The sequence below is a fragment of the Lonchura striata genome, chromosome 4, assembly GCF_046129695.1.
Source record: "Lonchura striata isolate bLonStr1 chromosome 4, bLonStr1.mat, whole genome shotgun sequence".
Classification (NCBI taxonomy): Eukaryota; Metazoa; Chordata; class Aves; order Passeriformes; family Estrildidae; genus Lonchura; species Lonchura striata.
In genome coordinates this window covers 11285337-11300211 of record NC_134606.1, presented here as the reverse complement: position 1 = coordinate 11300211, position 14875 = coordinate 11285337, and the positions used below count along the sequence as shown (strand labels likewise).

Here is a 14875-nt window from a genome sequence, read left to right as displayed (position 1 = left end):
CTATTTTCTTTTATGATCTGATTATATTATTTCAGGCTTGCCTAAGTGCAGTGTAAGCCACCTGTGCTCTGTCCGGTTACTCTGAACACATTTTTCTGTTAAGGCACTAACTCTGATGTTCACTCCATTTTCAGCATGTCTTACATATTACCAACTGCTCCAGTTGCTAACCAGCTTATTTTAAGATCCTGACCTATAAATATTCATTCCACATCCTAAAATGCCTAATATGTTGCTGATATTAGACAAAAAATATTGCACCTTCTGTTGTGATATTCCAAATGGTTAATGAGCTGCCCACAACCCAGGGGAGAAGAAACTGTGATACATTAGCTCCACCAGGATTGTTTCAGATGGCCTTTGATTGTGCCCTGAGATTATGTGATTAGTGTAGCAAATAATTCTCAGGAATCACCCTTAATAGTCCCATTTTCTCTTCCCTTATGGTGGTTCTCCTAGAAACCAGTTGCTGTTTTTGAAATGGTTCTGTGTGACAGCTTACTTCAAGAGAAAGTAAGAATTCTAGAGGAAGCTGTGAATGCTTAGCATAAAAAGTAAAATACTGTTCTGGGATGTATGTAAATTCCTTTCTGTATGTATTCCACCCAATTCAGTTGGACACAGAAGCACTTGTTAGATCCACTTATAACTTAACATTTGTGAGGAGTGATTTTGTAATATAACTTCCAGGGGAAATCTACAAGATTAAAGTGCTATCTCGGAGACATTTTATTTTACTCTCTGCTTGGAATGACCTTGGGTTGATTTTTTAGGTATTGTTTTTCACCACTCTGAGAATAAAGAGACTATATTTCACTCCCACCTAGCCACTCTTGAGTTATCAAGTCTCTCATACCATCCAAAATAAAAACCATAACCCTTTGCAGTCCACTTTGTGTGTTTTATGAATGCTGCCTAAAATGCAGCATCTCATTTACAAGTGGGACTAGGAGCTTTAGTAATCTCTCAGCCAAGTGTATCTAATCAGTTGTAAACCCAAGAAAAATAGATGAGTTAATTAATCTTAGAAATGTCGAGGGTGTGACTGCAGTGCTGTGAAGCTCTGTGAATACTGCCCAGAAAATGGCAGAACTGGCACAAAGACCATTTCCCATCAGAGCTGTGCAGGCACAGAGGTTTCTGTGATGGTGGCACCAGGTGATGCTCTGTGCCTGGTCTCCAGCTTAGCTAAGCACCTTCATCTAAGCATTAGCACTGCATGTTCTTCATGGCTTTAAGGTGAAGAAGGGCAGATTTAGATTGGATATTAGGAAAAAAAGTTCTTTACTGTGAGGTGATGGGTGCTGGAAAGATTGTTGTTCAGAGTAGTTATTAATGACCCCTCCCTGGAAGTGTTCTATGAAATTATTTGAGCTCAATGTGGATGGCTTATCAGTTCACATCATTAAGGGTTTTTTCCCTGGAGTGGGTGCAGCATTCTCTGGGATTGTATTGATGCCTCCAGAGATGAATCCTCAATGTCCAGTGGGAGTTCAGTGTATTGGGGGTGGCTGAGGAAGCATAGATTTTTCATGGCCATGCTTGGCTTCTCAGTGCATGTCTGCTGTGTGCTTAAATGCAGAATCTCTACATTGTTTTCCTTTCCTACTCTGACCAAAGGAGGTTTCTTCCTTCAGGGTCAGTAAGGCGTACTGAGGAGTATCTTGATTTCTGACCTTATGGAGGATTATAGAATTAAAAAATAGTGTCTCATCTCTCTCACCACTTACTGCAGAAATCTCCTATAGCAAGTCAGATGTTGTGAGTATAAAAATTCATTAATCATGGGCATTTTTACTTTTTATTTTTTCCTTTATAATACCAGGGAAATAGAAAGGGAAATAAAAGCTACAATTAAAATTAAGATCAGTTGCTGGAGTTGAAAGAGACAGCACAATTGTAATATGTTAGAAAATTGCCTTGTTTTAGAGAAAGTGCTGATTAAGATCAAATTTGTCTTGAGTTTAAATTTTGATTGGACCTAAACTGAGGGGAGGGGGGTTATATTTCAGACACAGTGCAAATGATGCATGTTAATATCCTCTGTTTATTGCCACTTGAAATTGCAGCATAGCTTTGAATTGCTGCCAAATCTACAGTTAAGACTCCGGAGTAATCACTATGATTATTCCAAATCTTCATGGTAACAGTGAAAGAAAAAGTCTGATGCGCAAAGAACTGTAGTCTAAGCCATCAGAATCTTTTCATTCTTTGGGGCTCAGATTGTGATTCCACTCATAGTAGGAATGGTTAGACATGCATATCGGCCAATCATTCTTGAAAGAGAGATTAAACAAATGGATTTAATTATGTTATTTTCAGATTTATTTGGTTTTTCTGTTAACTCCTGTCTCACTGACATTTCCTGTAATGAGGAAAAGCATGGGTTTTATTTAGTTTTGGAATGGTTTAGTTTTTATATTGGTATGGTGTGGTGTTTTTCTTTTATTGGATTTTTTTTCCTTTTCCCTTTGTTTGTCTATAACAGATATTATTTTTACTCTGTTTCTTTACAATCCATAAGGCTGTTTATCTCCTTGAAATATTTTTTTTTACTTCTGTGTAGCTACTGACAGAGCTACATAAGACCTTACATAAGGTTTGACTGTATACATGTTATTATGGTTTATTTAGATGGTTGGAGATTAAGTACTGATGTCTGAGATAAACAACATAATATAAAGTTACAATTTTAAAAAAAAATTTAGAAGAGTCTCACAGGAGTGAGAAATTATATGCAAAATGTTTATAAGGAGCTCAAATTTATCTGTGCTTAAAATCTGTTCTGGTTTTTAAATGCAGACTTATTCAAGGAAGAAGTTTATTTTGAGTTAAAGCCATCACTGCTAGTTGGCTCTCCAGATAGTGTGTCCCAGTTGCATCCCTTCATCAGTTGCTTTCAGGAGGGTTTTGATACTTGGTCTGCTTGCAAAGTAAATAAAACTTGTTATGGAAAGCATCTAATGTGGATACAATATTTACTCTGGAGCATTTTCCTAAATAACTAGTGTTAGCCAGCAGGCAAGTCTGAGCACCCGGTGTGTTAGCTGTGGGAGGAAATCTTTATGTCTGACACATAATGATCAGTTTAAACTACTGAAATATAAATTACAACACTGAGGAAAATTCAAAAATATTTATTTAAATGAATTATGATGTGTGTGTGAATAAAAGAATAGTTAGCAACCTTGCCATATATACTTGTAAGTCTACAGTTCTTTAGGCTACTTTTTGAAATAGTTTTAACTCCAAAAGATACATAATATTTTTGAAGGACAGCATTAGCAAATATCACAGTGTGTTTGCATTACATTATAACAAGCATTTTTTCTTATGATTTCAGTGCTGTTGAGTCCACATTATGAAACTAAATTACCTATATTTAAGCCTCATTAACAGTGAAAACCACTCCCAATTTTATAAATCTCATTCCTTTATTATCTTGAAGCCATAATTTTGATTTTTTTTTGAGTGTAAGATTTATAGGGTCAGAAAAAAAAAAAAAAAAAAAAAAAGGAAGACAGTATTGCTGTAGTCCAGAGATTACTGTTCTGTACAAGTGCAGTTCATGCCTTTTCTGGGGATCAGGTCCTTCTCTCTATGTTCTGGTCATGAACACTAGGAATGAGCCCTATATATCTCTCTTGGCAGGAAAATAGTTTGAATTTATTTATTTCCAATAATTTATTTCCAAAATAGATATTTTAAGCCTAAGTCACAGACAGGAGTCTGGCAAGAAAGTATAAATGTTTGTGCTTGGCATAAACACTTCTTCACTCCCCCTTGAGATGCAGGCACAGGGACAGGGCAGCACATGGCAGCCACAGTCAATTTCAGGTTCATGCCATGCCTGCTGCAGAAAACCTAATAAATGAGAGTGTAACAAGAATCTTTGTATTCTGTATCTATGCCACCAGCAGCTACTGGTGGAGTGTAGATAGCAATGAATTAAACAGACACTGTTTGAAGAGACAAAAAGCCCAAGAGACAGAAAGCCATTGGATACAGTAGAAATAAGAGCAGGCATTTGTGAGGGTGTCATTTACAGAGGCTTTCCAGTAAAAAATGTAATTTTCTTTCTCATTGGTAAATTATATCATTAAAAATTAGAAGATTATAACAATGTAATGGGTTATTATTTTGCTCTTTTTACTGACCTAGTCACGCAGCTAATGGAATAGATTTGCCTTAATATATGCTTTAGTGTGGGATTTCAGCACTGGACCATGAACCCTGAAGCATTTGCCTTGTCTCTCTTGTTCAACAATGTTCTTCAATAAGTTCCCCATTTTAGGTATATGAAAGCCCTTGAAATTAGTGCCACTGTGTATGTGCTTCAAGGCAAAGTGCACATGCTTAAGTTACTTGTCAAATTGGAGCATCTATAAATGTTGAATTTATAGTTTTCCCCCCAAGAACAATTGCAGTAAAAGCTCAGCCCAGCTGTCATATCTGTATAATTCATTTGACGTTTTGAAATTTTAACTTCAGCTCTGCTCTAAGAAAATGACTACATAAAAATTGTACTGTTTTTGTTAATCTCTTTCCTTTTTTGTATTCACATTCTTGTAATTCTGTTAGCATAACTAATTGTCATTTATCTCTGTAAGCAATTTACAGTCACTGTTATCAGAGTGATCAGTATTCTGTGGTGTTTTCTGCACCATTTGCAGAATCTCTAAATACATTTTGAATTAAGGATTTTTTTTAAAATTGTCTTTGAAGAGTGAGCTAGAGGGAGCCCAGCTGGACTTTGAAAATTCAGTTTGTTTGCAAGCTATTGGTTGATAGGGCAGATTTTTGAATGCCAACTGGACCCTTTTGATCTGTGAAAAAAATCAAAATGGATCCTCACGTTGGCAGTTTTAGAACCATGATGTTATAGCAAAAGGTGAAGAAGTTGAAATGAGTGAAATTCTCAGTAAATTATATGGGGAGAATTTCTTTGTTGCTTAAAGCTTAACATAAAGGTCACACAAGGAAACAGCTCAAGATATTATCTTGAGTCAAGGCATTGTTTGGACCTGAGAAGGAAATGCAAATAATTTGTTGGCATATTCTTCTGCATCAAAGTGAATTGCCTTTTTGTTCAAAATATGTCAGGAAGAAGAGAATGGTGAAAAAATAGAGAGAAATTATAAAGAAGTTCTTTCTCCTCTGTCAGTCTTCTATTATGGAAATGATTATTTTTACATTTAGTAGCCTCACTAGATAAAGAGATGTATTTATATGGACATGTTAAAATAAGCCATTACTAGTAATATTTTTTTTCATTAGTCTGGTGATTTTGTTGTTTGGTCTCATGAACCTTGTACAACCACCAAAACCCAAGGCAGTCATTCTGAGTAGAGATGAGAAGCATAATCAGTTTGGTGTGGGTTGCAAGAGAAGTTATAGAATTTAACATTCATGGATTTGGTCAGGGAAGATTAATAAAATCTTGCAATCCTTATCTCTTAGGTGATTTGAATTTCTTGTCTGTAGAATTTTGATATATAAGGTAAGGTGTGTACAGAATCTGACATTTACACAAAAAAAACCAAACCAAAACAAAAAAAGGCCCTGTTTTCTGTTATAGAGAAATCAGGCTGTTGAAGGTATGTTGTTGTTTTTGTCTTTTAGATAATTCTTGTAAGTTCTTCCCATAACGACCGTGACCAAAGCCTTTTCATAAGCACAGATGAAGGAGCCACTTTCCAGAAACAACCCATTGCTTTCTTTGTGGAAACTCTCCTTTTTCACCCAAAAGAAGAAGATAAAATACTTGCTTATACCAAGGAAGGCAAGGTAAGGCTTGAAGACACTGCATTTTATTGACATTTAGGAATTACTCTATTAAGATTATATAAACCAATTCTGACATGCTGATTAGTGTTGGGTTTTATGAATTAACAGTTGCCCAGAAGGGAATCATATAGTGGTTTTGGGATTTATTTAAATATTTATTTTATTGATGTCCAAGTCTTGGTGGTTATGGTAGTTTCAATCATGGCATTTTCAGTTGATATAGATATTGAGAATATTTATCCTTCTGCATAATACAGTTAAATAATAATGAAACATGCTCCTCCCTAGAAAGTGACTATAAAAAATTTATAATACAGTAGGAAGTTAATGCAGTTGAAATATTGCCTCTAAAGTCTATTCACAGGCTATAAAATAAACTCATACAAAACAAACTGCACACTCACATAGCAGATAAGGATTTGTGGAATCAGTGACTCTGTAGATATGTACAAGAATTATCTCTCTTATAGTGTCATTCCAGTCCTGGTAGCAACCTTGACTCACCTCTACCATTACTCCCATTTTAAACTTAAATTGGTAAACTCCAGTCCATTTTACCCTCATCATACCTCACAGAAAGTGTATATTTAGGTGGTCAGATTAGTCAGAGAAGTTGTACATAATGCAGCCAAATACTGCACTGATTCCAGTGATGCTGTATCACCCTTTTGGATATGTTTTTGAATATGTAAGTTAACAGCTGATCCCAAACCAATTCATGTTTACAGGCATTTGCAAATAAAGATAGAACTAGAATAAAAAACATAGCAAAACAAACTATGACATAAATTACACTAAATATTTTACTTAGCTTTAGTTTGAAATCCTAACCCAATTGCAAATAATTGGAATGCATTTTATATAAATAAAATACATCAAGGAAGCCCAAAGTAATGAAAAGCCTTTGTTATGAAAATTTCTTCTTTTGGTTTAACTTTTGTTCCTGACAGTAGATATAATTACTGTATTTTTTATAGTTACAGAGTGGCAGAATCATGAAGTGTAAGAGTCCAAAGTGTACTAACAAGTTGTCCAACCCACAAGTGGGTAGAAGTATTTGTGAGAAGAGAGCAAGAGGTAGAAAAACAAAGTAAAGCAGTTGGTTTGTGTTTAGATGATTTAAGCATGTTAGGAAGATTTTCAGGCATTTTATACTTGGATAATCTCCCAAAAGGAGTTATGCTACTATTTGCCATGCTTAAAATGTGACTGGACAAAAACAAAGGAACAATAAAAAAGTATTCAGTAAGGAATAGCTCTGCAGGAGTAGCTGGAAGGGTTAGGTAACCTGATGGACTTTTCTCAGGCTTTCAATGACACTAAAAAGAGTCAACCATAAAGACTGCCTTGACAAGTCCTACATCTTTACCTTAGATGTGTAGGAATGAAGGATGCCTTTGACTATAACTGGGTCAGTAACCTGCTTATGTTTTGTATGAAATCTGATATATTTGGTCTAGAAGGGAGAGGAAGATTAAGTGATGTTTGCAGAGAAGGAGTTGAAACTCAGAATTGCAACTTGACACAAGAAAAGGTCACTGTACTAAAATCAATGATCTTGAGATAGTGTTCATCTGAAATTGCCTTGAGGAGCCAGTACACTCTAGGTTTTTGAGTTAAGTAACTTTACCTTCTCTAAAAAATAGTAGTATCAGAATGTAATACAATCTAAAACTCTAAAATGGAGAAACCATTAGCTTCTGTTACACAAATAATTTCTTACAAAGGCACTTTTTAAAGAGACTGCAATATTTCTGCAAGGAATCAGGTCTTTCATAAATAGCAGTCAGCAAGGCTTCTTTGTCTACTGGAGCATCTTGGCCTTTTTCACAACTTTTTATTTGATTTAAGGCTTATTTCATATTGCAAAATATGCACTGTTTTTTCATCAGAACCCTAGATTCTGTTTAAATAAATCTCTAGCCTCTAGCTGACACTATAAATGAATACAAATCCAGTCAATGTGGTTGGATTAATCCATTTATTGCCTCAAATCTATACAATTTTTTCTGGCTACCTCTCTGTTATAATGAATAACAATCATCTATTTGCTGAGCCTACATAAATGCTTCTATATTTTTTTTAAAAATTGTCAAGGATGCAGTAGATTTTAATTACAATAGATTTAAATTATTTTAGATAATAATTTTAGTTCATTTGGAAGCAGAAAGGATGAAATAAAGGGCAAACAGGAAATATTTTCAATATTTTTTTAAAAACTTTTCCACACATTTATTGCACAAGTGTAAATAAGCAAAATTATAAGGCCTATTAGATCTGTTTGCTTCAGCCAGAGATTTTAGCTATCTACTAAAATAACTGTTTTCATGTCCTATATAATCTCATTTAAGAGTTTTATCATATGTCCCTGTTGAAAAACAAAATGTTTATGCATCACTTGGGTTTTTTATTGCAGAAAGTTCAATGTGTATGTAAGTTAGTTGCATGTTATTTTTTATCTAGTTAATATACTGTGTTATTTAATATTTCATTTGAGTTTGATTCTGCCTTATTAGTGCTAGTTCACTCTCCCTAACAGTAAGATTGCAGGAACTTTTTTCCTCTGCAAAAGGCCAAACTGTTCACTCATAAGCTCCCAGACTTTGATCTTAAATTAGTATGTGAGCAGGTAGTTTGGGTTTTGTGGAGAGGGGGTGGATTTGGTTTGGCCTTTGGCTTCTCTTGTACATGTGTCTTTGTTCAAAGGGTGAGAATCTTTCATTTTCTTCTGAAATTCATTGATGACAAAAATATATGCCTTTGTTCACATGCCAGTGTTGTCCCTTCTCCTAAACAGTTCTCTTCCCTCTTGCCGGGAACTTCTGAATTCTTGGCTTTCTTTGCAGCTTAGACAACAGGGTTAGGATAATGCATTAAATTATCATCTCTCCCAGATTTAAGCAGTCTACTGAGGGAGGTTACTCAGTGACCAGGGATCTTTTAGAAAAATGGTAAACCCAGTGGTTATCTTTTCTGCAATGTCTGTGCTGACAGGTATTTGAAGAAGTAAGGAGCTTAGGTTCTTCACCCTGCAGAGTCCAGTCCATTCACAGCCTCATCCATCCCCCCAGAGGAGGTTGCTCAGAGCAGGATGCTATAAAATACACTGGCTGCACCAAATCCTAAGCCACATAAAATTAATTGCAGAAATTTAGCAGGCAAATCAAGAGTCTGGCTCTGCATCTCAATCATTTAGCTCTGAGGATGAAGAATTTTCTATCCCCAGTCATTTCTGTCCATGCATTGACTGAGTCAATAAGCAATCTGAGTCCCCGCTGTAGTTTCCTACCCTGTAGTCTATCTACTTTAATCAGGTGTTTCCTTCAATGCAGGGAAACCCAGTTGTTGTGAAGTGCAGAGTAACTGGGAAATTCTCTCCTATCTGTAATTCAAACTTCAGTAAATTTACCCATAGAGTTTATGCTATGTTACTTCAACCTTAATCTTTACATATTAATATTGCTGTTTTTCTGTAGTAGAACAGAATACATAACTGGGGTTTTTTTATCTTTTGTCATTGAACCTGTCATTTTAAAACATAAACATTCCTGACTACTCCTTATAAGATACTTTCCCCAGAATACTCAGTCACTGAATTGGTGACTTCTACATCAGAGAACAGTTTTACTTGCCTTTTTATCCCCCTTATTAGATATCAAGAGAAAACCCATCTTATGTAAATTGGATCAAATAAGAAATGCATGCAGACAGCGGGGGGCTTTAAATCTGTCTTTTTAGAAGTCTGATAGAAACTTCATATTTTAACTAGAGGAAACACATTTTGAAGGCAAATGCTAAAGGAAGATTTGTTAAGAGCTATTTTAGATCCCACATTATTCTGGGGGAGAACATCTTTGATCTGCACTATGATATCCATCCATACATTAGCATTTGTTTTTTTTACCATAGGGGAACTGTTTGTAGAGAAGGTGGAGCTGGGAACCTCCTCCAGGGCATCTTCTGCCTCTGTGCTAAAGGACCACTTCTCATGGGTTACAAAACAGTGTCTGTGGAGCAAGCCCATAAGTGCATCTCTCATCAAATCTCTTAAGCATTATCATAATATATTTTGGTCCTATTTTAGCAGAATTTTAAATCTATTGACTTCCTGGCTTAAGTATTTTTGATGGCATTAAGTTTTGAAGCATAAAGGAAACATTTGTGCATTTTTGGTCAATGAATAAGAAGGAGAAGTGGCCTTTTACCATCCCTCTTGTGCAACAATGCTGAGGTAAAAAAGAATCTGACCCCAAATTAATTATGCTTTCACAGTAAAAAAAAGTAATTGTTGCAGCATTTTCTTTATTATAGATGATATTTTTAAATAATTTCTCTATGAAATGCTGTTACCCTGGAAAACAAGGTACTGAGCTCCTGGTAATGTGTTTTTTGGGTTTATTTCTTTTTTTTTCTTTTAATTGGTATACAGTCTGTCTCTCTTACAGTGATATAGGGTCTGTCTTTGAAGATGTACAGTATTATCAGTTTCCTATAATCTAATTTCTCACCTTTTCTCCTTTTCTAGATTTATGTATCTATTGACTTGGGGAAAAAATGGAACCTTCTGCAGGAACGAGTGTCTAAAGATCATTTTTTTTGGTAAGAAGTCTGTTATTTTTGAAATAATAAAATGAGCAGCAAAAGTATTTAATTCTAATCCAAGAAGATGTTTACAGAGGTAGGGATGGGGACTGTATGAGCCTTGGTACCCTTTGCAGATGATATCAATGTTTCTGTCTCCTCTATTGCAAAGTCATACTCGTGCCAGGGGTCTTATTGAGTATCAGCCCATGGAAGGGTTATAGGTCTGGATCTATGGAGCCCAAGATTTAAAGAAAGCTGCAATGTTGAATGAAATGGCTTTCCATTTTACTGGTGAAATTGATCTTTAGAAAGGAGACAAGTGTTTTTGCAGAGAAAGATCTATACATTTTTTTTAAGAGGCTGGATCATGCCTACTTCCACTACTAAGGAAACTGGTGGAAAATGTGACTTTATTGAGAACATATATATCTAATTATTTCATTTTCAGCTCAAGTATTTGGTAGGTATCTCACATTGTATATGTATCTCACTAAGTATTTAGGAAGTGTTTTAAACAGGTTGACAAAATGTTTGAAAAGCAAGTTATTGTCCTTATTTTAACAAATAAAATTATTTTGAAAACTGTATAGCCCATTTAAAACCAAAATTAAACTTTTGATAGTGTTTTAATTAATTTTCACATTCCATTTCAAAGTGTATTTTTTATTACAAGTTTAAGTCATACTACATTAAACACTTGTGTTCCCTAAATGGCTTTTAACTTCTAAGAGGACTCTGAGCTTTGTTGGCTGTGTGAAGTATAATTTTCCATATGTCTATGGAAACATATTTTGTGCTTTGCTGGGGGTGGTGCCAGTATTGCAATAGGTGCCTGATCTTGGTTTCATCTGTGACCCTCCCAGTTTTTCATGTAGTTGTTTCACTCTTGTTTGAAATAAATATTCATCCTGGCCATACTCATACAAAGCAACAGAATAAAACCTGCATAAACTGATTATGAAGCTCACAGAGGTGTTATGGTGCCTACAGATACTTTGGTCACTGCCCAAAACATAACTGAGTTGGGTGAGTCCAAGGGTGTGCTGCACGTGTGCTGCTGCTGCAGAAACTGGGCAGGGGGAAGCTTGTGGCTGGGGCAGAGACACAGGGACAGTGCAAACCCTGTCCTAAAGAGCTGGGAGCAAGATCTATGCTGCCCTGCTGCCCTGTTGGTCTCAGTGGCCCTGGGCATAGCACACAAGCTTTTTCACACTTCCAAGTGCCTCATTTTCAGCCTACTTACTGCCCATAATTTTATACAAGTGGCCTATGGTTGGGTTGTAGAACATTCATCTGATTTATTCCAGCCTCCACTTTATCTGCTGACACAGCTGAGTTGAGCAGACACTTTCTGCTTACTTGCTTCTGCAAAGTATAGCTTTGATCAGCAATGAACAGCTTATTTCTGCACAGCAGATGGAGTTTCATAGGCCATACACTTTTCAGGTCTTTTAAGTACCCTGTGGAAAGGTATGATTGTTTTTAAGTAGCACTGTGTGTTAGAAATGCCATATCTGCCTTATATCCAAGTCTTCCCTAGTGAGATTATATGGGATGTAAATCACGAGGGCATGTGGATATGTCTTTAATAAAAATATTTTAAAATGTATGAAGTCTGGAAATCATCCAGGTCACTAACAGGTAAGAAATAAGAGTGGCAGCCTCTCTCTCAGAGACTTTTTTTATTGGAGTTTTTGCTCATCTGACACTTAGAACACTTAAATTATGAAAATAGAGAAAGCCACTGAAATGGGCGTCAATTTTGCTCCAACCCAAATAATTTGTCACTGTTTCCTGTATGTAAGGATTAAAGCCTACAAGGGCATGTTTAATATTAAGTCTCTATTTTGCTGTGTTTGAGAATCCTTGTTTCCTTGTATCATAGGAATAGGATAGGAATTACTTCAATGTAGCACTTCAAAGTCATGGTTGTTCATAAATGTCATATTCCTCACAAATAAGAATTATAGATTTGAAGAGTACATTTATAATCGGTAGAAATATTTTCTAGGGTTTTTTTTTCCTCATTTCTACATATAAACCAGAGTGATTTCTCTCAAAAACTGTATCAGCCAGCAGCAGCAAGGGTTTGGAAGCAGACGTTCAGTGCATCCCTACCAAATTATCCTTCTCATAAACTTACAAAGAATAAAAACCTATATTTTACTTCTATCTCATATGGAAAATTGCAATATATAAAGAGTGAGCTGTGAGTAGAGAGTTGGACATGATGGTTTTCCAGTGGGAGTTTGTCTGTCATGTGAGACTTCCCAATATTTTATGGCCTTTGTCACCCAAATTTTTTGAGTGTTAGATAGAAACAAGTGTTTGTGTCATTTTCAACAGATGTAAGAATTGGGAACTTTAATAGTTTGACTGTAAGGACAGCAAGTCTAGTGTTGTTTTCCTGTCAGCGTACATCTGATGTGTTAAAAATACTGTGCCAAGCTAATTGTACATCTCATGATAAATGAGGGCATGTCTCTTGCTGATCGTGGCTGGTTGTGCCAAGAACATTTCACTGGGCAGATCTTTAGCAGATGTTTCCTCTTTGATTTCAATTTGATCTTTGCCACTGAGGTTAATAATATAGCCTAAGATTTTTATTTCAGTCTGGTAACTACAAATGTTATCAGTCATAATATTTTCCTGTGCTTTGTAGAAACCATTTTTTCTGTGCCTCCAAAAGCAGTCAGGTCTTAATGCATTTCCTGAATAAGCTTTTCTTTTTGTTTTGCTCAATGAAAATCTAAATGCAATTAATTTGATGGAATGTGATATGTATTTATATTAAGGGAAGGTCAGTAGAGACTGACTATTCTAAATATTTATGTTCAGATACATATTATAGATTTATAAGCAATATATTAATATCATCTACAAGGGTTTATTTGCTTTCCAAGTGTTCTTGATCCTTCTTTAAATATCTTTCTAGATTTTATATGTGAAATTTGATATTTCATGATAGTGGAACTAATGAAAATATCATTGGCATCAGTGGAAAGTGTATACAACCATCTCTAATTTAGGAGCACAGAATGTTTTCTTTCTTCTGTGATTCAGTGTGATCCATCCTAGATGATCCTCTCAGTGTTTAAGAGGCATTTGGGCAAGGCCATCAACCACTTGCTTTAATTCTGGTCAGGAATAAATAGGTCAAGCAGTGGGACTTTAGGGTTGTTGGTGCATTCCAAATGAAATAGTTTATTCTACCCTATTCTAAAACCAAAAGAGCTATAAAGCAAAAGCATGAAAGTCACATTTGAAACTAGAAACAAAATAAAATACTAAGTCACACTGTAATTAAAAAAAAAAAATGTATCAACATATAGAAAAGAAAGATCTTATTTCTGTATAAATACTATTTAGCCATTTTTAAAAATTTGAGCAACTTCTTTTTCTGTAAAATTACGAAACTTCACTTGCTTTGACCAGTTTCTCTTCTGCCTACAAAATGCATTTACCCTGGTGTGATGGTTTCAGTTTAAGAGTTATAGCACCCATCCTTTATAAGTGCTTTTTTTCACTTCTTGGTGAAATTGTAGTATGGAATGCAAAGATATGAGCTATGCCAGCCAAATATAAAACACCCACCCATTGTACGGTATATAGGCACTTTTGTGTATGAAGCCCATTTTAAGAAGTGCTGTATTATGTGGTAATCCTTGAGAAGAAAGAGTAGTGGAGTTTGGGATTCCTCTAGGTCTGCTGCTATTCTTTTCAGTCCCCAAGGCTTGTGCAGCATTGAGAAATCCTTTTGATTTCTCAAAATAGGTCTTAGTAATACATTAGCAAAGAATAGATTGTGAATCTGCTGTCTACACCAGCACAAATATACCCTGGGACAGTAAGAAATGAATTGGTAATTACCAAAGAATTAGGCTCAACACATTTCTTTTATAACTATCTAGAGCCTTAGGAATTCTTTATCCTTGACTCACTCAGATATTTCTATCCTATGCTATGGGCATCAGTTGCTCTTATTTTTAGCTACAAGGTCTTCTATTTTCTTGAGCGGTAAGAACATAAAAATAAAAAATGATAAGTTTATTTTGATGAATGAGTTGTTCTCAGGGGACAAAGTTCTGTTCTCATCATGAAATTCCACACAGATACTCAGTCACAGCTGTACCCATTTATGTCAAATGTAGTGGGTGCCTGGCTATTCAAGTGTCAGTTGAAGGAGAGGATTTCAGCCATGTTATGCCATGAAGGAGAGAAATGCAGAGAAGATTTTACTGAGCCTTTGTCAATGAATTTTTTACTCTTTGACTTAATCACTTGAAAAAGGTTTTGTTTCTGTGCTCTCTGATGATGTGTGTGACTGGTTTATGTGGCAAGGTTTGGTAGCAGGAGCATTCAGGGCTTCTGTAGGATGAGATCAGGAGCTGCACTCATGTGAGACAGAGCCAGTTCCAGCCAGCTCCAGGGGAAACCCTCCACTGGCCAGACTGAGCCTGTGGGTGATGCTGGTGGTGCGTCTGTGATAAGAGATTAAAGGGTA

At 35.7% G+C, this 14875-nt stretch overlaps 1 protein-coding gene across 12 annotated transcripts in view; it reads left to right on the top strand.

The window, feature by feature from the left end:
* Positions 1-14875, top strand: part of SORCS2 (sortilin related VPS10 domain containing receptor 2) — a 543792-nt gene that overhangs the window by 417251 nt on the left and 111666 nt on the right. For all 12 annotated transcript variants that reach the window (XR_013339870.1, XM_031504585.2, XM_077782742.1 and 9 more), the window contains 2 exons: positions 5623-5787; positions 10313-10386. Coding sequence is in view for 11 of the 12 variants with exons in the window: in XM_031504585.2 (XP_031360445.2) it covers positions 5623-5787; positions 10313-10386 (239 nt within the window). In the remaining variant the exon portion in view is untranslated. The remainder of the gene's footprint in view (positions 1-5622; positions 5788-10312; positions 10387-14875) is intronic.